Here is a 24090-nt window from a genome sequence, read left to right as displayed (position 1 = left end):
TGGACTTCAAGAAGCATTGTGCATGATTGGCAAATCAGTTCGAACTGAATAAATGTCAAGGTCAAAACAAACAAGTGATGAAGATGAGAAACCCCTGGAGTAGTATCTGCTTCAAATCATGTTAAAGGCTGTTCAGTAGTGAAGTGCTTCAGGGGGACTATATGAAATTTAAGAGCAATGAAGTTGCTGCCACAGTTTTAAAACCAAAGTATCTGTTTCCTCAGCTGAAGTTGAAAGCTGGTGCTTAGGAATTATCCTGACTGAGATGGCAAAGTTCATTTCTCTCTTCTGTGTGAGTGGACTAGAACAGATGGGATGACAGGTTTCTGACAGGAAGGAGGGCATGTAGCACTCCCCTGCTTAGTGCTCTGCACTGGGGAACAGTGGAGTGCCACAGTGGTCTTGTGCCCCTCACTCCAGTTGCAGTGACCTGGACTATTTATGTCCATTTATATATTAATTATGACAATTAATAACAGTCTTATCTTGGTGGTTTTGAACATATATCTAATAACAAATTTTTTTTACAGCATTATATGTAAGTACAGTCCAGAATCCTAAAGGAATCCTGTGTAAGCATCTAGATTATTTTATTTTAAGTTATTGTAAAACATGCATGTAAATAGGCTACAGGAAACATCCAAAGTATTTTCTGATTTTTTTACATCATTAATTTTCACTGATTAGAGAGGCTCCCTTGTAAACTAGAAATGTAGGTGAAAATAAAAAAGTATGATGAAGAGTCCAACAGACTCCCTTTGCCAACGTGACTTGCTTTAAATTAGGTGTCATGTGCCACAGTGCCTCACTAAGTGCAGACTGTGTGTTCTTCAATGCCAGTTCTAAATACTGTGAAATATCAATACAGCAGCTGCCTTAAATCACTGCAGAGAGGGAACAAGAGCATATAAATTGTCACTTTAAAGTAGTATTGGAATGTTGTTTGCTGAGTTACCATTGTAGTTTTTTAAGCAGCTATTATCTGATTTCAAAGTCACTGAGGTGGTTGGAGATACGTTTAAAGTTCAGGAGGAACTGGTCAGATACTTGAGAAACTTAGAGTTCTGTTTCTGAACTTCTAAGCGCCTAAACTTCTTGCAAAGATTATCTTTCTGGTATCCAAAGGGAGATTTTGGTTTTTTCATGCCTCTATTCTCCAGGTTTGGTTTTGGATTCTGAAGGAGATCACCTACTTAAAGTCACAATACCAAAATCAAATTACGTAAATGTGAAGAATATCAGCCGAGAAACGTCTCAGTGGTGGTTGATGTTAACAGTAAATCATGCTAAAGTTATTTTCCAGCGGAAGTAGAAGAGTTACTTTGTATTGTTGCAATGGTGGCAAGTATGTGGAAAGACCTGTCTGCTTCATGTGAATTAAATCAGTCATAAATCTGGTTTCTTGAGGTAGTGAGATGACCTGTTCAATCTTGACTTAATTGGTTTTAATTTATTTTTCTAAAGCCAGTTAATCATTTTGGTACCTGTGTCTATGTGAGAAAATGAGATGAGTTTTCAGTCATCCGATGATCTGGCTTTAAGATTTTGTTTGACTTTTTTTTTATCTTTACACAAAATGTTGAAAGAGAAATGTCATCGTTCAATTTCTACATGGTTGTCAAGGACAGGTGAGGCGCCACAGGGGTAGAATACATCCATTATTATGAAAGTATTGAATGTTTTTAAATTATACTGAGAAATGCAAATTCTACACAACTGTGTAGTCAACCAGAATGTAAGAAATAAAACAGATGTAGGTGATCTATTTTAAGGTATTTTACTGTATGCACTTCTGTGTCATGACACACTGAATGCCAGCTGCCCTGAGATGCCTTCTGAACCATCTGAATTTCTTACCCACCTGTGAAGGATTGGTAGGGTTTGTTATTCTTGTGCAGCATTTGCCACTCCACATTGAAATGGACTTAGTTTCAAATATTGTACCTGATGACAGTCATAAACTTGATTTTGAAAATCTTCATGTCAGCACTACTGTGTGGCATTGTAGAATGGTGAGGGAAAGCTGCTTATGTGAGTAAGGATTTGTGAGGTTGGTCTCCCCTCTCTCATAGTGATATTTGGCCTTTATTAGTCATAGTCTACTTGTTGCAAGTGTGATGTGGAGAAAAGATTGCCAGGTTTAGATACTATTATTATCATTCAAAGTAGTTTATATTTTTCAAACTAGCTGTAAGCTGTTGCACCTATCTTGCTCCTATTTTCAGATATTTTTATGCGTAATCTGGTCACAAAGGAAAGCTCTGTTTGTTTTTCAAATGTTTGAAAATGACTGCTGATCCTACTGTATCTTTTGAAGGCAATTTCTACCACCGTAACAAGCCAGAATCAAAATGAATAATCAGTTATAAGCCAGTCCTCATTAACTGGCACTAAATTATTTTCATTTGGCAGATAAAATAGCCACTTTTCCACCCTTAATTAGAATTTGGTCTAATAGGATTGACAAGTCAAGCTGGGGGGAAAATGCCCTTCTTAATTGCTTTTAGAATGGAGTAATTTTTTTAACAGCAGACTGAATTTGCTATTTGTGTTACAGGAAAAATCTTCCTGGTGAACAAATGTATTCTTTTTGGTTTTAAAGCTTGCTGGGATTGCCCATAGCAAAATAAGCTTTACTAGTATTATCTTTAAACAAGTGTGTTTAAACAGTATTGCACTGTACTAAGACTGTAATCAAGATTTTTAAATTAAAGGGTTTGAGGGAAGTAGCCTTTCACTTTCTTCATTCACTTTTCAGTGTCATCATTGAATGAGATCACTTTAAGCAACTTCCAGTGAGGCAAAAAAAGGGATATCCTTTAGCACCCATTTTCCCAGCATAGGAGTGTAGGTTTTTTTTCATTTAACAGCTTCAGGGACACACTAGAACTCTCTTTTGAAGGCTGTTCTCTGTACATTGTCTACTAACTTGGCCAAGCATAATCAAATTACTATTTCCTTTCACATCCTTGAAAATCTTACTCATAAAAACTTTGCCAAGTGATGATAATTGGTGTGTATCCAGACAGCTCCAGTAACATCCTTTGTGCTTTCTTTGGCCCACAAATGGTCCCAGAGCTGGTCCTCATGACAGAAGTAACATGCTCCCTGCTATATGAACTCAAAGGGCAGATGTCACAGAGTCTTAAGTATTTGGAAGGGTTGCCACAGTTCTGTGTAACTGTAGCTAAAAGTGCTGGAGCTGATCCCCTGCTTTCTGGGACACTGACTATGAGGTGTCTGCACTGACTTTGTTATTGGTAGTAATTAGGTCAGTTTGTTACGTTTTGTTTCAATGCTGTACTCTCTTATACCATTTTTGTAACAATCAATAAAGCAGTGATTGTCTCCCTGGAGATCACACAAATAAGAAATATACTTATACAAAGGCTTCACAGTTTTTGCTCTTTTCCAATTTCATTTTTTTCTTTATCCAGAGTTTGAGTTTTTTCTATGGCAAACAGCATATAAAGGCAGTACAAAACCAAAAATGAATGCCTTTGCCCCTCCAAAAATACTGGTTTTTTTCAATTTTTTGTAGGGACTTGCTTCCACCTTAAAGTCTTTTGGATGTTTTTTCATTTTATGAGAATTCATATGAGAGAGAAAATTCTTAATAATTGAAAGCTTTAAAGAAGAGTTGGCTGAAATGCTTTTGGTCAGATGGAGAACTATCTTCTGCCTAGAGTCAGTTCAGTGAAATCTATCATAGCTCGTGTTTCTCTCTCTTAATTGTCACTATACATCAATCCTAAGGTAGCCAAAGCTCTTTGATTATCATGCAGGAGAACATAAGCAGTGCTCAAGTCCACTTTATCCTTGGCCTCTTTGCTGACACTCTCAACAAGGTTATAAAATGAAGTGGTGTGATTGCAATGATGCAAACACGTGCCTAGTAGGAACTTCACTGAAACTGCCAGCTTATTTCAGATAGACCATTGAACAGCTGTCTCGTCGTAATAATGTTCAGTCACTACCAGCTGAGATTGAAGTCAAACCTGTGAACTACAGGTGAAGGGCCATTACCTGTGCCTTGAACCATCTAGCCATTTAAATGCCTTTAGAAGGGACACATTTTGAAAATTTGGTTGAGAGGAGAGAAGGGGAGGGGATTTTACTAAAAAGCTCATTGTCTTTTTTTTTCCCCCAAATAATAATTGCATGTGTTTTCTACTGATTTTGTATTTACATGAAAAACTTGAGTAAAACCTGATGAAATCAGTTGTCTATGGGCCAGGCAGGTCCTCACAGTTACATCAAAGAGGTGCTCAGAGGTGGTGCAGTATTATGCCATTGGATGCATCCTTTTCAGCTCGATCTTCACATATTTGGATTTCTCTCCATATAAAAAGAAGAGTATATTGACACAGGGTGTTTGTTTTGTATAGATCCTGAATCTGCAGTTTTGTAGCAGGTTTCCAGTCCCTATAGTGCATTTAACTTAGATTTTACAGAAACCACAGAATGGTTTTGTAATGGATATTATCTGGGCTCCTGGTCCCTGAAATGCCTTTTAGATTGGCTAATATCAGCAAAATTTTAGTGGGTAATCAGGGAATTATATAGAAAACATATAATTGGACTTCATGAGAAATTGTTGACTAATACCCTTCTTATGGTTCCTTGGTATCATCTATGGCTGAGTAATCTGTGTAAAGTGATTTGCATCACAGCCGAGTTAGTATCAAGGGTATACTTCGGACAGAAGGCACACTTTAGAAATTAGGATCTCCATTTTTTTTTTCCATGTGAAAATACATTACATATGCTCCCTGTTTTTCTCAGGGACTATCACAGAGCCCTAAAACATTTACAGCTTTGCTTATGCTAGAAGGAGGGTATGAGAGGAGAGAAAATATGACAGTGGGGGTTGGTGGCAGCATGAAGCTGCAGCTTTCCATGTGTTTCAGTGCCTAGTTTATTGCTTTGCGCAGCACAGCCTAGATGAGGCTCATCAAGAGCCAACTCTAATTGAAGCTGTCCTATAGAAGTGCTGCTATGAGCAGATGTGGCTGTACCAAGAATTTTTTTTTTAATGCACTTAAAAATATTTTAAGGCCTAAAATGTTTCTGGCCAGAAACAAGATAGTTGGCACAGACCGAACATTTAAGCTTTATCGTAGAAACATATCTGTTTTCTCACTCCATAACTAGTCCTCAGTATCTCCTGGGAATCCAGTCAGTACTTTCTGTGTGCTTCAAAGATTTTTAGCAGTGCATTTCCATCTTGACAAAACCCACACCTTTTGGGATGGATTTTTATTTGATATTGGAGGGAAAAAATATTTCTTATTTGGTAAGGATGTCAGGGAATATCTGGGCACATTTTTAACTCATATTTTCACAATGGATCCTACTTCCAGCTTTCCCAGGTGTACTTTTCCACCCTCCACAAAGATAACTTGATGCCTATTGAAAATGTAGGTACATTTCATAACACTTTTCTCACCCACATATCGCAACTCAAATGATGGCAGCTGAGATGCTGCTCAACTTCACATGGCACGGGAACAAAGTACAGCAAAATTCACTGTGGCCTAAGCAGAGTGAAAAAATGTGGTAAATGTGTACTGTGAAGAACAGTTACCAACCTGGGCAGCAAAACCAAGCATGTGAGCCTTTCTGGCTACAGCTTTTTGGTAGCTCACTGCAACCAGCCAGAGCCCCTTCAGTAATTCCCTCTCCTGTTACTGTCTTTCTGGAAAACTTAACAGTGAATTAAAATGTGGGTGAGTCAATTTCAGTGAAATAAGCTATTATTGCACATAATTTTGGATTCACAAAATGGCTTTCTTTGGGAGTCAGAAGCTCAGAAGAGAGGCATTTTCTGGAATGATCAGAAAAGTTAAGCAAATGTGAAAGCACTTGGAGAAGTTGGGTAGCTGAGTTTTATTTTAAGCAGTTCAGTCTGTGTCCTGCTAGTAGAAAAAGGACTTAGAAAAAAACCAAAACAACAATCTATGACTTGAAGGTGCAAGTGATGGCTGATTTGTGAGCATGATTCCTTCTAGGCTTTCACTTGTGTGTCCTGATGCAGAGCTTATGTTTCCAGTGGATTCAGCACTGTGAGACCTATTACTTTATCTTAGGAGAATAGACATTATCTTAGGCTAAAGTGTCATGGGCAGGGTGCTTTCCTGGAAGACTGATGGCTGGCAGTGGTGCCATGCTCTGGTTGGTGTTGGAGCAGTTGGCTGGAAGCACAGGCTAGGAAGGCATTGAGGAGATGGTGGATAAGGCCAGGGAGGATAAGGTAGGAAGCAAGGAGCTATTTTGTAGCAGAATTCTGAGCAAAGACTTCTTTGTCATAAGTGCTGTCAAACAGCCTCGTCGCCATGGCAACGCCGGCTGGATAACCCATTTGGGAAAATACTTGTAGGACCTAACACTCTATCATCTGTCATTCAATAATTTCATGTTCATAATAACTAGGAAATCAATGGCCATCCTCTGAGACAGTTTGCTGAAAGGGTAACAGCAGCCAGTGCTCAGCCCAGGCTGGTCTCAGCTCACGGGGAGGCTCACGCCATGGAGTGTGGGGCTCTGCTCGTTTGCGTGGAGCTGCACGGAGATTGAAGACAGGTTGAGGGTCGTGATCTAATTAAATTGTGCTGTTGACATCCATAAGAGAGAGAAGAAAAGGAAAATAAAACACTTGAGGTAATGTGAGGAAACAAAGATTTAGGTAGAATTAGCATTTCACCGAGGAAAACTGTGTACTTAAGTTAACACATGGCCAGCGTGAATAAATTCTGTAACTTAAAGGCATTTTTTTCTTATCTTGGCTTTCTAATTAAACTGCTTATCGTCATAAAGGCTGTGTTACCTGCATGTTACATATTGAATATAAAGCAATCGCGGAACAGTAATTAAAATTCTTAAACATACACCCAGTGACTTTACATACAATTAGTTTGCTGCAGTGTGTCATTCATTATTAGCACAAGTTTTCAGAACAGAGACCTTGGTTGCCTAAGCAGGGAAAGATGTGTTTAGTAATTATTTTGGCAATGTTTATCTGTTTTGAAAAAATGTGCTAATATATATCTCTGGAAACTAATTCTGTAAATAAAAAAACTTCTTAAATTAAGGCTTGGGAAGAGGGGGTGAGTCCTTGCTGATTGGAGTATTATAGACATGACTAAAAGGTAATTCTTATCAGTCTATTAACAGTATTTGAGTGATGCTCATTCTCATAATTCACAACAGGAGTTTCTTTCCCTTTTAAAAATTCTTTCAGAGCACAGAGATAAGGTGGCTCTTTTCCAGCTGACTATTTCAGCACGTTCTAGGTCCAGTTAGCAGACAGTGCAGGGCAGACTCATGCAGGGCCACAGGCATAAGCTTTGGAAACAGGCTTCTAGTTTGTGCTGGGGAATGTGGTGAATGATCAGGTCAGGGTTTATGGGTTTCTGCAAAAAGGGCACGCCTTTTGAAGGGAAATTCTTGGTTCATTCTGCATATGTAGTAGTCAGCAATCATGTGAAGTGGTATCTTGGTTATTAGCATGGGAAATGAGAAGGGACATGGTCCTTCTTGTTTTGTACCCAGGGGTCAAACCGTGACCTTTCAGGGTGGTGTCTTCAAACTTTTTTGTTACTTGATGTCCTGCTATGGTTTCTTGAGGTAAGCACTTGCTTCTGCAGCTTTTGAAAAGCTGTTTGATTACAGAACATTCAGTTACAGGCTCAGTGTGTGCTCTTTGTGTAAAACATTTTCAGTTGTTTAAATGAGCAGAAATATTTGCAGGTCCTAATTCCTGGCTCTGAGTTGTGTTAGTTAAGTCTCATAAATTGTTCACTTGTTGTTTAAGTATAGATTGGCTTGTATTCCTGTAATATGTCAGGTTTGGAAAAATAATTTCCTGGAACAGATCTGTTTGGTAGAAAAGACCTATTCCTTTCATGTTCTCCAACAGACTGGGTTCAGAGAAGAAGACAGAGGTTCAGGAGGGTGCTGATAGCTACCTATCTGGGGAGAAACCCAGAACTTAAATTTTAGCAGAGGAATCTAGATTTCAGTGTGAGGGACCTGATGAAGACGGACTCCCTGAAGGAAATAGGTTTAAGGAGACGTATGAATGAGATCACAGGAGTTTGGCATAGGAAAAAAGAGAATAGTTATCCCTAAATTATAGAGCTTCATAAATAGCAGTAGAGAGATGGGAAGAATTAAGTGGAACATATTCGGTTCTTTTTTTTTGAAAGCTAAGTAAAGTTAAGTTAAAAAAGAAAAGTTAAGAAAATTAAATTAAGGACTGTGGTAGCAGGGACAACGGTAGTAGAGAGTGACAGATGAGCTTTTAATGTCTGAGTCTCTAGTGGTGAAGGTGAGTACCTTGAATGGGAAGTGATTAAAAATATTTTATCTCAGTGAAACTGCTCAAAAGGGAAATACTCAATCAACAGCAGGCAGAATTGACAATAGCCAGGCTATGATGTGACTCAGTCTTTCAAGGGGATTCTTTAACTCCATATGGAAAAACAATCTGGTCAATATGGAGAAGGCACCAAAGGGGTCAGCAATAGACCCACCATTGAAGAGAACTGAGAAAAGTACATCCAGATAACAAGCTAAGAAGGAATGACTGGAGAGGAAACAAGTAGGCACTTAAGTGGCCCAAGTAACTTTTCAAATGAGGTCCACATAGGAGTCCTGGTAGCTATCATTTTTGTATAGGAAATAATTTTCTCCCCTTGTGTGACAAAATGACAAAGCCTTATTTCTTTGTGAGTGCATCTGCTCGGTACCTCCAATGTGGGCATTGCTACCTCCAATGTAGCAATGCTCTCACAGCCTCACTGATTACCTCCCTTCACACCTGGGCATTTGGCAAGGAAAAGGCTGTCTTGTATGCACAAATGAACATAGTCTGCTCTTTCATTAGTTGGCAACTTTTTTTAAGATTATTAAAGAAATGTAGAGAAGCATTGCAAAAGATCATTTATTTGCTTTTATGAATGGAATTGGCAGCTTCCATGACTTCCTATTCGGATTGTCATATTTACTTTGTTTGGACTTGAAGGAAGGAGTTGTAGAGATATGGATGCATATATTATTTATTATTTAGGTCTTGTGCTTTCCCCCAGCATTTGTCAGTAACTGCTATTTTCTGTCACTCACTGGAAGATGGAAAGGAAGAGAATTTGGAAGAGCACTGAGGGAGCACGAACTGTGACTGCCTCTTCCATACTTGATGTGAGTGGATAAATACACAACATTAGTTTCCAGTGATGGCACTCGCTTTGGCTGTGCCAGTCCTCCTTTTCACTACTCCTTCCCCTCCTCTCCTAATAGAAGAGGAAAGCCAGGAGGAAGTTGTAACAACACTGTGTGTTCCCAAGGATAAATATTGCCTCCTCTGGTGCTGCTTTGATGAATCTCTTTTTGGTCAGAGGTTAGATCAGTAAAGCTTGCACTGGAGAGTGTGAAATAGTATTGATCACACTGACTTCTGAAGCAGGGTGAAAGACAAAAAGAATCAATTAAACCTGTGACCCAAGCATTCTGGTTTATTTTGCTGTGTGCAGGGAAGGCAGGTGTGTAGCTGTTGCTTGCTTTAATAAACGAGCTGGGACTGTCATGGGGAGCAACCCCAGAGAGCACACGTGGCTGAGCCCCGCCTGCTGCAAAGGCTTTGGAGGACTGTCCCATCTGCTAGCCACGGGCAGCCTGAGGAGGTCTCCTCTTCTCTCCTTCACAGCCTTTTGCCAGCTAGAGGGATTATTTTAGAGTTCAGGTTTTAGGAGGCCACACAGGAGGGACAACACTGGGGAAGTTTTAAAGCCGAGGATGAAGGGAAATAAGGTAAAGAAGAGCTGGGAAGGGGCAGGACATGATGGACAAAAGCAGTGCACAACAGGAGCAACCTGTTTGGAGTCATGAATGTATGAATTGAGAGAGAAATTCAGAGTTGTGGCAAGACACAGAATTTAAGCTGGACATAGGAAACAAAGGAATACAGAGTGGGATATGCAAAATTAAAATCTCATCATGCTGTAAGGGAAGGAAAGGAGAAACTGTGATAAAACTGCATAGGTTTGTGTTGCTGGCTGGAAGATGCTGTGAATTTTATGTGTTCTCTGCAGCTTATTGTAAGAGCTCCCCTCAAAGAGGTTTTTGTTCAAGATTGGATTTAATGTCATATTGGTTTTGTTTCTTTGTAAGGTATATAAAGATCTCAAAATGGTTTTGTTGTCCCAAACAATTTATTAGATGCCATCTTCTGCCATGTCTACCGTCACCTACCTGGTGCTGGGCAGCTCCCTCACCATGGAGTTTCTTATTGCTTTCTACACTTTTTCAATAATTTTGAATTTATTTTATTTTATTTCAGTGTTATGTGTTGCTAGATTTCTTCATTATTCACACATTTTAAAATCATAATAGCTGATTTTATGAGGTACTTTGATACCTCTGTATGAAAAATTCTGTATGAAACTTCTGTTGTTATGTAAATAGTTTACTGATGTAGATTTTATTTTTTTTTCATGCAGGTTAAATTTAATTATTTTTAAATAGTCTCATTTACTTGCTTAGAATTATTTGCTCTTCTGCTTGTACCTAAAAAAGTTTCTTCACCCAGAGAGTGGTTGGGTGCTAGAACAGACTCCTCAGGGAACTGGTCACAGCACCAAGCCTGACAGAGTTCAAGAAGCATTTGGCTGATAGTCTGAGGCACATGGTGTGACTCTTGGGAATGGTCCTGTGCAGAGTTAAGGGTTGGACTTGAGGATCCTTGTGGGTCCCTTCCAACTCGAAATATTCTGTGATTCTGTAAATAAAAAGTATTTTCAAATAGAAAATAGATCTTTATATAAATTGATCTCATCTTCACCAAAAGTACAGAGAATTTAGACAAAATAGCTGAGGATGACAGTTTTTCAAAATCTTTGCTTCTCATCCTTATTTTAGCACTTAACTTTCCATTAGGATAGTGTGCGTTCAGAAAAGCACCTAAATGATTAATTTTGTCAGTTGAGTTGTGACCTTTTGTGAAACATTTATCTGAGCTATAGTATGCAGTAGAAAGATGACATAAGTGCCTTCTGCAATCCTTCCTAGAAGTAGAAGGAATGCCCAGAAACCTGAACATTTCCCATGGTGATTTTTATGTGGTCATAGCCGGGTCTGCTGGTGATCAACATACATATGTCATAACTTAAAAGAAAAAAGACACACTGTAATCAGAGAAATTAGAACTAAACAAGAGTTTTTGGTCAGCTGGTGGCTCCTCTGGGGTCAGTGAGAACACAGCTTTGTTTATGAGTTTTGCTAAGAAAGTCAGAAGAAGATAATTTAATTTGAGTTTCTGGCAGGTTTCCAGGAGGAGTTATCAGTGAAGCTGTCAGGATTACTGTATAAGACTCATGTATTTTTTGGATCAAGGATGAGCCATCCTGATATAGGTTCTGAATATCTTGTGTCAAGAATGTACTCTCTTTATTGTTTTGGTCTTTGTGCAGGAGAACTCTTGGTGCATGCTTATGTCTTGTTGAAAGAAATAGCTGTTATGGATGCTTTACCAAATTCTCACTGGGGTTTGCTGTGTTTCTTTAAATATGTCACTGACTTTCTGCCTTAGAGTTCCAAACACCATTTTGGATAAGAAGTATGCTGAAATCATGGGTGTTTTCTCCTACAATTTTTAGTCCAAACAAAAGTGGCAATGTTTCTTAAAAAACCTCAGTTCTTAGAGGCCAACCCATTTTTGAGAAATGTGTAACATCCAAAATTTTGGGTAGCTGAAGTACTTGAATTTCAGTTCATATTTCTAGCTTGAGACAGGACTCTGGTTTTTCCTGAGCTGACAATGTTGTTGCTCACTGCATGAGTTTCCTAATTTATTTGACCATCACTAGACCATTACAGCAAATCTTTAACACATTTGCTGAAGGGGAAGAAAGCAACCTTACAGCTTCTGGCTAGTCACTCCAGTGACAGGGTGAGGTCACTCTTGAAGACAGTAACTTTTGAACGACACCACAGTGAGATTGAGAAATATGTTATGTTTTGTGCAAGTAGTGTTCAACTGTAGAAAATTTGTTGTCTTTTGCTAGACGTCACTGACTCAGAAAACTTGTGATTCAGGTGCTGGGGGAGGAAAGACATTGCTTGCCATAGCAACCTTAACATCCCCTTAAAGTATGTCTGTCAGTTGCACTGGGGCTAATTTATCATGTAAAGTGTATGCTACGTATGTCACATTTTACTGTCTGTTCATTTGTTTTGATAATCAAGATCTTGACAGATTTGTCCCACGTGGAAGGATTTATAGTAAGGATTTTCTTATCATTGAATTAAGTTGATACATATAATCCTAGTGTTCTGCACAAGAACTGAATAGAAATGAAAGATATTCAGACTAGATGTGAAGGTCTTGCAGAAAAAACACCCACTCTTACCCAATCAGTTATTCTCCTTGATTTTTTTTCCTTTTTTTTGTTCTGTGATTTGTTTCATATCTTTGCAGGAAGAATCACAGAGAAGAGAATAGGCATTGACTTTGAGAAGGTTAAATATTTCCTCTTTTATTAAAAGACCCTTCTGTTTTATAAGGTGAGAAGTGTAATTCCAAAAAAAATTAAACACGGTTGAGTTTAAAATATGGGGTCTGACTTCTTAATGGACAAATACAAATGTGGACAGATTCAGCCACAGGAGATGCCTACCTGGCCTGAGGTCTCTTGCTTTCCTTTTGAGGTTAAATGGTTCAGTAGTGCTGAAATTGTCTTTGCAGTATATGAGAATACATTTATCCATTTTTTGTATTTCAGCGGGATGCTTTGGTCTGGGCAGACAAGTGGATGGGTAGGTGTGGGGCCACAGGGAAGGTATGTGTCTGCCTGTGAGCATCTTTAAGCTCTTACAAATGTAAGTACAGGATCTGCCTTATTGGAGGAGCTGAGAAAGATGGTACAAGTGTCATTGAACATTTTGAGATACAGAACTTGAAACAGTACCTCCTAAAATATCTATCCTGCATAAGAAAATTTTATTTTATTATTTTTAAGAAATAACATTGTTTGCTTTTGGTAAAGTATACGGGTACCAAGGGCAGTCACTGCACTGTTGGACAAAGTAGGGTGGACATTTCTTAGTACGGAAAGAAGTTTAGGTAAAACCACAGAAGCACAGAACGCTTTGGGTTGGAAGGGACCTTTAAAGATTATCCTTTTCTAAGCACCAGTACTGGAGAGAACATTAGTGGAGAATTATGAAGCAAAGATTCTTGGAGTAAGAGATTTCTGTTTCATTTCTCATCGTATTTCTCTGGTCTAGACTCTGCTTTGTCTTTGTTTATGAATGATATTGACAACCAAAATACACTAAGGAGCTCGGGCCTGGTTTTCAAGAAGGGTATATTTTAAAATCCAAAATGCAAAACTTCTGGGAGAGCATGTTTTCACTGTGTGAAAGTTTAGTTGGGAAGGATTTTCATCCCAGATGAATTGCACTGGTGTTGCTACTATTTCATCCGTTAATACTTATCAGTGAAGAAGGGTGCTAAGGGGTTCGTCTTAACACAGTGAGGGTTTTCACTGCTTCAGTCTTGGTAAAGTGAATGAGACCCTTGCCTCTACAATTCCAGTTTCCTACGTGAAGGTTTCTTTTAAGTGGTCTTGATGTTTGTATGATTTCATATGTTTTTTTTGCTAAATACTAATTAAGCACTTCACTTTAATTTGCATTCTTTGACTGTAATGTGATTGAATTCTTTTCCTCTACTGTACATTGCCCTTCATCTATTTTAGCAAGCTGTGTTCAAAAAGTGTTTTTAACATGCCTGTCCATGGGGCTCAGACAAACCAGAAGTCCTGGCAAGCTGCAGTAAGGCTGAAGCAGAGCACAGGGGTGGCAGCAGCTGAGAAGAAGCTGGGTGGCAGGGGTGTCCCTGTGGCCAGACAGCAAGGGCTGGGTGGGCACCCACCCCTGCAAACCGCTGATGTGTGACCAACCTCCCTGCCAAAGCTGACAAGCTCTTCGTTTTGGCTTTTTATTCCAGGAGAAAAGAGCGGGTTTCAGACTAAGGATCTGAAATTTCATTCAGAGATAAAGCAGGATTTGCTATGCTAATTTCTTTTCCACAGGACATCAAAATAGAAGAAAAAGAGGCATCGTTAATCGGATTTCATTTGTCTCCATCCATGTAGATCTGCAGGAGTTTTTTCACTCTTTGTACATTTTTCTTCCTAACTCCTTATTACCTGAGTTCAGACCTGACATTGCTGTTTCACAATGGCCTGGGTGAACACTGAAAGGAGCTGGGGTTTAGCAGGGCACACGGACAAGGCTGAGCTCTGGTGTGCTGTGGGGGCTCAGAGCACCTTGATACTGGCAGAGTGGCTGGCATGGGGTTCCAGTGGTGCTGGCATGGGAACAGGGACTGGGCTGTGCCTAGGCAGCCAGCCAGGTCAGCATCCAACGGAAAGACCCCTGCATCTCCTGACACCTGTCACAGTAGCCAAACACCAACAATTTTCAGGGAAAGACACATCTAATAACATTAATTTTCTCCTAGAGCAGACGGTAAGGTAACTAAAGCCAGGTTGATTGAACTTCACTGGGATATTTACCTAATGATCTTCTGCAAAGCAGGTGCACTGGATGTTATTTTAAGCTTTAGAAAACCCAAACAGTGTACGAATTAAACCTTTGATGTTGTGGGGATTTTATAGGAACGAAAGCTGCATTAGTTTTAAATCATTACAAAGCATTTGCTGACAACAGAAGTAACGGGGCTTTTATGGTGGTCAGTTAATGACTGTCAACAGTGTTAATTTCAGTTCAAATTGTTATTTTAAATCAAAATAGCCAGTGTAAACAAAACTAGCTAGTCTGACTAGCTGTCAGACATGGGAGTAGTGTGGACAGTTCCTTCTGCAGCATCATGTGGTGCCAGTCCTGCATCCATCATTCTGTCAGGTGGGTGTTGGGAGCCAGATTTGAGATACAATCACATACACCACCTAATACTAGCTTCAGGGTGATCAAGTCATGATTAGTTACACAAAAGCAACCAATTCCCCTCTGCTTCACTACTCCTTTAAAGACTTAGGTCCTATCTGTGCTATAAAACTATTTTTTACTATAGTAGTGTGAACTTCTGGCAGTTATATTACAACATATTTATGCTTTGGCAAAGGAGAAAAGCAGCTGCTTTTATGGCCTGATTCAGTACAGGTCTCCTTTTGAGCTTCAATACCATGAAAATCCATTCAAGGCCATGAAAACTTCCCTAATGCTGGGATGTTTTTCTAGGGCACAGTAGACCATTTATACGGGGCAAGACAGAATAATCTATTTTATTGCATGTATCCTTCAACAGTTCTTCTAGATAGTCAGTTGTATGAGCTGAGAAAGTGAATGGTGCTGTGTTCGTATTGGTGAATGTGTCTCTATCCTGGTAGTGCCATACTGATGAAAAACTACTCTTCTCAGCATCTTTACTTCACTTTGCAAATACTCAGGTGTGCCAAAACTACTCTTGTAGATTTATCAAACTAACCGTACTTAAACTGGAAGGCAATTGAAAAGGACACAGTCCAATCTACCTCCAGCTAGTTATTTTAGCCACTCCAGTAAGAAGGCATGTTCAACCATCACCCTCACCTAAGTAGTTATCTTGTTAACTTTTCTAATCCCTCTAATTGCCGTGATTGTTATTTTTAGCAAGGGACTTTATCAAGTCATGAGTAATGTTTCATTTTGTAATTCTATACTGATTAGCAGCATAAAGCTGAACATTTTTGATTGAGAAACTATACCAGACATGTTAATTACATTTGAGTGCTGGAGACTGCAAGGGTGGCCTCAGCAGAACTTGGGTGAGTGTAACAGCCCTCCATAATACATTCTTTGAAAAGCTCTGCAAAGTCTTAAAAGGGTCATTGAATTGATGCTCTTGCAAGACAGGTTTTACTCATTTTATAAGAATGTAAAAAGGAAGAGCTTTTCTAATGACATATCAGAGGAAAGAACAGAGGAAAGAACAGAGCCAAGGAGTATCAGAGGAAAGAACAGAGCCAAGGAGTTCCTCACCACTGCTCTCATCCTCTGAACAAGTTCCTGCTGCTTCAGCAGTTGAATTACAATTTTGTACTGTGAGCTCAGTTTCTCACTGAAGCCTTTCATTGATATTTGCCTTTGTTTGATCTGGGCCTGAACTTGACATTAGTTCCAAATGGTCTTTCTTTCCCACACAGATGTAAAAAAAGCTCAGATATAATCTTCAGGTGCAGGGGAAAATTACTTTTTTTATTTTTTTCAACAGATGTAGGTTGAAAAGCTTTGAAACTAATTAGGACAATAATAAAATGTACTTTTATAAATGTGTTTGAAGTTCAAAGTCATTATGTGATCATTAATAAAACCTTGTAATGCAGTTGGACTCTATGGTATATTAGCCACTAATATTAGCTAAAGAACTTTCAGTTAAGTACATATTCTAGCTTTTTGTGCAAGAACTAGTCAATTTGGAGCTTTAGAATTGAATTAGTAAAGAGATCATATTGCCAATATTAGATTTCTGAAGAGGCAGATAATAAACACAGGCAAGCTGTCAGCAAGGGGATGCATCGAGAGAAATCTCACTGCTGTCCTATCTCTCATAGATCCCAGGAGTCAGTGCATCATGGGCTTCCTAAGCAGGCAGATGACTATTGACAGTTATCTGTCGTAAAGTTGTCTAATACCTTTTTTGAACCCTTTTCTACTTTTTACTTCCTTTGAGTTTTGGTAATGAGTTCCACTGCCAAATTACTTGGAAAAAATCCATGCTCCCTTCTAAATGTATTGTGTCATTATTTCATTGTGTAATGTGAGAAGCAATGCCTTCTATATGAGGAAAAATGCCTTCCTGTGTGAGGAAAAAAAAATATAGATTAAGATGAAAAATGTAGGGAAAGTGAATTATTACACATCTGTGTTTCTTGTATGTTCGTCATAGCTCTTCTATTTCCATTAAATGACTTAAAGATGGAAAGACCAGGACTGCTGGCTATATTCAAGTGTGGGTATTTCTGGGGTGCAGTTTCATTACAATAGTTTCTGCTCCATTTTCAGTCTTCTCCTCAGGCAATTCGAGGAAACCGTCCACAACTTCAGATCTATTTTCTAAGTAAAAATAACTGCTTTAGAGATCATGACTGAATATTTTATCAATGTTCCCTAAATGCATTATTTAATGTTTATTGGCATGGGCCTTCATATCCCAATTTATCTATAATCAGAGTTTTTTTCCACAACCGTGGGAACATACATTTTAGGTTTGGCTATCCTGATTAATCCCTGTTTCCTTTAAATCATTTCAAGCTTATTTATGAATCATTCTGTTCTGTGCACTCCATAGTGTTGAAACTCTCTAGTGCAGTTAAGAGCCATCAACCTGGTTTCACATGATCAGATGGTTTAAAAAAAGTAAAGGTATGTAAGATAGTTTCCTTATAACTAACTGGCAAGGTAGAGAAAGTCAAGAGAAAGTCCAATTCCTTCTAGAATTTGGTAACAAAGTCCTGACACCAACCTTTATGTATTCCTAAGGCCTTAAAGTTCAGTATAGGCATCATTTTGTTTTCTGCAACAGCTCTGTAACTGATTATTGCAGCAGTTTAAGGAGCTATAAGGCAGGCACTCAGAGTAAAAACCTTGGAAAAGAACATCCTGGATGAAACTTTGAAAAAGAAAAGAGAAAACAAAAGTATCTGAGCAGTCTGAAGTTTGGCCAGTAGACCTGGTAAAGGAATTGTACTTTTCCCAAGGAAAGCTAGCCAGGACATTCACATGGGATTGGTAGATAAGCAGAGGTTAAAACAGAGGGGTTTTTGTTTGTTGGGTTTTTTTTTCCTGTGTATAACAAAAGGAACAAGTAGATCTTGTACTGAAAGCAAATGTGACAGAAAAGATTCCTCATGTGCTTGTTTTCCTTTTCTCCTTAGACAGGTTTTGAACAAGGAATCCCATAAATCCCATGGGATCACATAGATCCCATGTCAATTTAACCATGGATAGGAAAAAAAAAATCAATAGCTATCAATAGACTGGACTTGTGTAATACGATGTTGGAGTTGCTCCCGAACTTCCAGGAGGCATTTGAGCCTGATGAAAGATACCACTTACAGAGCCCATTTGATTTATAGTCAGGTAGGCCTGGATAGTCTTCAGAGAAATTATAGTCCTCGTGGGAAATACAGAACATGGGCATTTAATGTCTTACCTTTTCTCCTACCACCCTTACTTTTGCTGTGACTTTGCGAAGTGCATGAAGTGTTGCTAGCTGTGCTAAAAAACATGACTTTAAACAAGTGTCTTCCCTATAGACATAAATTAATTTCTGGACAATATTGCATTGTGTTGTAGATACAAATTCTTAGTTTTTATATTCATGCAGTTTTAAGTGTGTTCTGATGCCTGTGGAAAACATGTAGCATTTTTACTTTGAGTAAGACTTTCTGTATCTTTTAGGAACTGTGGTGAGATTTTACAGTTTATTATATTTTCAGAAATCCATTTTATTGAAGCCTAAGCTCATTTCAATGACTCTATACTTCCATAGTTTGCACCTTCATTTAGCCTACTGGATAATGTATATTATATTATCTTACAGTTCAAGCTGGTTACCTTGTATGCAAACTTTGAGTCTTTGTGTTATGTTTACTAAAGGTTTTTAAGTTTTTCTGTACAATCACAGGTCTAGAAAGTTCCTTGTTTTCTAATCTGCACACTGACTGATGCATACGATAACCTGACTCTAGCAGCTGAGGCTTTATGAAAAACACCAAATATGACAATGATCTAAAAGATCTACCCAGGCTGAGGTTAAGCTTTATAAGTTCAAGCCTTTGTGCAGGACAGGGGGGATAAGCGAAGGATTTTTCCAACTCCCTTTTTCTTATAATTTTGTTTTACAGCTATGCAGCCCTTAGACTATAAATTACATTGCCATCTATTCTATGAAATGGATTTCTGAAAATTCCTCAAAATTTATAGAGTGAATGCAATGGGCTTGGCAGGAGGACTGTGTGAATTCAAGGGTTTGCAGAGAGAACTTGAAATTTCACATATGTTACACTGGGTTTCACCACTGAGTTTGGACCAATAGCTTCACTATCCTCACTGAATATTAATGAATGTTATATTTTATTATTTCTTTTAGCTGTGTGATAAAGAAGATATAAAGGAGTGAGTGGTCTTTAATTTGCAGTGGCATTGTCTTGAATTTTTTGCAATGATAAACTTTCAAGCATGGGTGCTTATAAATTAGACATTTCTTTACCTCAGTGAGGAAACTATATACCAAATATGTAAGTCATCTCCCAGATGCTTAAAATTAATTAGGGGACCTAAACAAGGGTACCTTGTTTGAAAATGTTAACAGAAATTTTGTTGTAACTCTCTTAAAATTAAACTCCGTCCCTTTTCATTATTGCATTGCTGGTTTGACTGTGAGTTATGATTTTAGTTTTTATGGTAAATTAACTTGTTAGCAATGAAAATAAAGAACTCCACAATCAAGAAAAGCATTGAATTAATGAAATATCTTTGAATTACATATAAAATAAGAATGACTTCATTATATTTTAGTACCTTTTTGGTCCCTTCAACTGCAAAATACTGGGGGGTGATTAAGATGAGGGAGAGAAAAAGGGAAAGAAAGAGATTGCTTTCTCCCTGGTATCAAATTCAACTTGACCAAAGTACCTCATATATTTCTTTTTAGTTTGTATTTCCATCAGGTTCTGGCTGAAATGTTGAGTATTTTGACCACATGTAAAATCAAAGCTGTGTATTTAGATGGAGTTCAAGAACCTAGAAGTACACCTTTCCTTCTCAAATAAATCTATTCAGCCCTACAGACTCTGCCCGTTAGTGGTTGCAGAAGCAGAAGACAGAATTTTTTTACTTTCTGTATGGGCAGAGGGCAGGCACTTGATAAATGAATGGAGAAGGCTGTGTTAGCTCCAGAGAAGTAAACAAAAGAACCAGAGGAAGAACAATGAAAAAAGACACTGTCAGGGAAAACTGCTGAAAGCTTTTCATTGCTTATTTTGTCTGTTGGTTTTTGTGATTGTTGTTTGTTTCTTGTATATAACTGTATTCCTGTAATAATATATCCTTTTCCCACCCTTTTTTTAAGAGCTAATTTTAAGAGACTATCAAAAATATACCAGGGCAAATCATGTCTCCTTTCAAGAATGTAGTTTAGCTTTCAGATTATGTCAGAGGAAGAAGTTGTGTCAGTGGAAGGAGAAAACACTTTCATCGAAAGATGGCATGGTTGTTCTTCATGACTGTTGTCTTGTTCATTGATCTGACTTTCTTAAGTTCAAAATTTACACATCTGAGAATCCTTCTGCACCTCACAATATAGAAACCTTCAAAGATTGAGTTGATGTCTGCATCATGAGTTTAAATCTCCCAGCATGAACAGCATTTCATGTGAGTATGGAGAAGGAGAACAGAAGCTGATTCTTTCTAACAGCAATGAACCTGCCTCCATGGTTCATCTTGGAAACCTTTAGACTTTGGAGAAAATTCATAACCAAACCTGCCTGCTCAGGTTCTTCCACCAAATAAAAATTAATCTTAATGTTCTGTTTCAGAACAATACTGGAAGCTGATATGAGAAGAGCTTGCTCTGTTAGTGGTCATTATTTGATTCCTCCTGACTCTGATCATTTATTAAAGGAGATGAAATTTAATTAAGACTTAGTCTCAATCTATCTGTAATTTACATAGAGGTTCTAGCAAACTTTACTAGTATGGAAAGTTTGCAGCAATGGTCCAGTTTTTCCTGTACATTTCTCTGCTTGGCTTTTATCCCAGCTGTTTGGTAAAATTAGGGCCCAGAAAATCAGATTATTATATCCCAAGGGGTTGAACTGATAAGCAGGACATGACTGTTGATCTGCTTGCTACCCAGCGTTGGTAGTGTTTGAGGTCTGCTAGATGCAAAGACAATTTGTTATCAATTAGTGCTCATTAGAATCATTTCCTGTTATTGATTTTAAATGTTTGACAAAGCACTTTTAAGAGACTGCACCCAAAAAAACCCAGTAGCTGTACAACAGTGCTTAGTAATTCCAACCCTTTAGGGCCCAATGTCAGTCTTAACTAACTGGTTTCACTAGTTTCCATGTAATTATTTCTGCTTTGGATTCCACCTACTATCCTGTCCAGATTAAAGAAGCTTTGAAACAAGGATATAGTTCTTTAAGAGCAAAGTTGCTGAGAAAGAAAGGATAAAAAGTTGGGGAGTTTTGTCCTGGTTTGTCATAGCTTGGGCTTTTTATTTGGCATAACTACCAATGGATTATTATATACAATACAGGAATAATGTCAGCCTCAAATTAAGTGTGATTTGGATTGGCCTTAATATTTAACATGTGGGTTTAATTTTAAATGCATCCTTGCCTTAATACACACACTGAGAATTGTGGCACCATTAAAATCTAATTTACAAGTGGTAAAATTGGATATAATGACATGTTATAACAAAAGCTTTGATAACTAGGAGTCCAACAGAGTATGTCTGTTGAGTTTCTGAGAAATTTAGTTTATAATTAATATTAATCTGTTATACATGAAAGAAAGAGGCTTGAATGTGAGCTTATTTAATAGACAGTACAATATGTAAACAGCAATATGTAAACAGCATCAGGTCAGGCACACCTGCACTTCCACATTTACTGGATACATATGATGAGTTGTTATAGACCCATGCCTTTTATGACTACACAGGAATTTTGGCTAAATTTGGCAGTACCAAAGTTGAAGCTAGCAGTATCTCTCCTTCTGCCTTTGCTTTAAATTTTTAGCAACATCAGCTCAGGTTTCACAAGCACTTTCCTAAAACACTTGCAAATATTTTAAATGTATTCCATGATCCCTGTTGCACAAGGTGGAGACCTAACAGAAGACTTGTGCTTTTGCCACCCCCATTAATGAATTAGGCTCACAATTAAGGTGAGTGTGGGTGAAATGCATGCAGCTTAGTCTCTCTAACCTTAATAAATAGAGTTGGTATTGACACAAGTGAATTTTGTTTAACCACGGTACATTTGCTTCTTAATTAGTGAATATTCATCTGTCATCAGCAGCAGCTATGACACCCCTCCCCGCTAACACGTTCTGTCATAAATAATCAATGAGAGGCTATTAATATTCATGAGTGGGAATCTGTGTAGTCATGTGCACTGATGCAGAGACAGGGGGAGTGTTGCCATGAACTGAGTCGAAACTCTGTGTGTGTATACGTGAGTATAAGATAGTTAGGGAAAGGGAAGAAGAGCATGCTGCTACACACTGCCCTGCCTTGTGCTTCCAGCTAACAGTGGCGTGCCTGCGTGTTGGGGTTGGAGTGACTGATGAAAAACAGTAGACAAGTCTGGAGGGTGATTCCCTGTCAGTGCATTTGCCGTTCAGTGCTGGGGAAATTAGAGGCTTTGCTCTTGTGTTGCTTATTAGGATGGGCTGCAATCTGTGCACTTTTCAGAAGAGAGAGGAACACTACAAACTGCTCTATGAAGTTTCACAGGTGAGTGCAGAGGATATTACCAGTGTCTCCAGAGTAAAAATGTGTGTTCTTTACAGAGAGTAAGTAGTGCTTTTGTTTTGCTTTGCCTTTTTTCTTTCCTTTCCCAAATTGCTACCTAAGTTGTTTGGGGGGAGGTTGGTAATTATTAGCATTTTGGGTGCCCGTTGTTTTCTGCTTGTATGCCACTCCCCCTTCAGATGACTTCCTGTAGGATTCTTTTAACATTTTTGTGCATCTTCTGCCAAAATGTCAGTCATATAGCAGCAGTCTCATTGAACCGTATCAGTGATGTTTTAAGGGAGCCCTTGGCTTTGGTAATAAGACTGATTTCAGATAAGTTGCACTGCTGCCTCTGAAAGCATTAAGTGTGTGATCTCAGGTTAAGGAACCTAAGTTAAGGAACAAAGTTTTTATGGCATGTCTGTGCTGGCTGAGAAGTATGTTAAATTTTCCTATTAATTATATAAAATTGAAATAATTCTGAAATGTGTTGTCACCTTTGAACAGGTACTGAGTAGAACAGGGTTTCCATGGGTAAGATGTGCTGCTTGTTCATTCATTGTGTGTGCTATTTCTGATTATTTACTACTAGACAAAGATCTTAATCCCATTTAGATATTTTAGCCTCTGTTTCAGCATCATAGCAGTGTAGTATGTAGCAGAATAGGAGTCTGCTGCTAACGTGTTCCCAGCTCCTTCAGAATAAGATAAGATTAAAGCACTTTCCATAATAGCCCATAATTTTTTCTCATATCCTATTGTATCAGTATTTCATTTGCAGCTTTTTGTTTGCTTTTTTCCTCTTGGCACAGCAGACTCTTGCATACTAAAGTTTAGTGCCTTTCAGCATCTGTTCTCTACCTCTCTGTAATTTGTCCTGGCTTTGACATATTGCCGTTGACAGAGGCTGAACACTGGCATTTTTGGACTGCACTGCTGCTGACAGGCAGTACAGAGGAGAAAAACCAGCTTAGAATGTTGGTGGTCTATTGGCACAGCAGCAGCTAAGTGCCCAGTGCCGACTGGTTCCCTCTGAGTTCCTCCTGACGTGATTCATTTCACAGTGGGCTAATTACAAAGTGGATTCTCTACACATGAAGCAGCCTCCTCAGTTGCGGTGTTAATGCACATTTTCATGGTAATGTGATCAGAGCCTCATTAGCCAGTTTCCAAAAAGATCCTCTGCATTAATTAAATATAAAAATTACTCTTTTTATCACCAAAGAGAGGAAGAAGAAGATTAACATTGTTAATTACTACTGGGGGCAATACCTCTGCATCATTTTTTACCACAGAACCAGCGGGCATATTCAATTCTAAAAGAGTGTCTGTTTGCAGGTAACATGCCCGTTGCCGTGCCTGGTGAGGATGGTCTCTAGGTGGAACACTTCCCTTTAGTTCAATATTTAGTCATAATCCCATAATCATTTTTTCTTACAGCAGTAGCACAGGGGAAAGCATAGCAGCACATTTTCCTCTATTCCCCTTTCCCCTCCTCAGCTCTTGTTTGCCAAAGAGATCTGAAAGTAAAATGGAGTAGAGTAGATCCGTGTCTG

General features: G+C 38.5%; 1 protein-coding gene across 3 annotated transcripts in view; it reads left to right on the top strand.

Moving 5' to 3' along the window:
- PDZRN4 (PDZ domain containing ring finger 4) overlaps nt 1–24090 on the top strand; it is a 243348-nt gene that overhangs the window by 111707 nt on the left and 107551 nt on the right. The window contains exon 1 of one of the 3 annotated variants that reach the window (XM_027668027.1): nt 22256–22534. The exons of the other annotated variants lie outside the window; for them this stretch is intronic. Within the exon in view, the coding sequence (XP_027523828.1) occupies nt 22466–22534 (69 nt within the window). The 5' untranslated portion in view covers nt 22256–22465. Of the gene's footprint in view, nt 1–22255; nt 22535–24090 lie in introns of those variants that run through there. 3 annotated transcript variants of the gene reach the window in all.

This window comes from Corapipo altera, unplaced genomic scaffold (genome assembly GCF_003945725.1).
Source record: "Corapipo altera isolate COAL_440 unplaced genomic scaffold, ASM394572v1 1, whole genome shotgun sequence".
In the NCBI taxonomy this organism is placed as follows: domain Eukaryota; kingdom Metazoa; phylum Chordata; class Aves; order Passeriformes; family Pipridae; genus Corapipo; species Corapipo altera.
The sequence above is the reverse complement of the archived record's forward strand: the minus strand, read 5'-3'. Positions and strand labels throughout refer to the sequence as shown.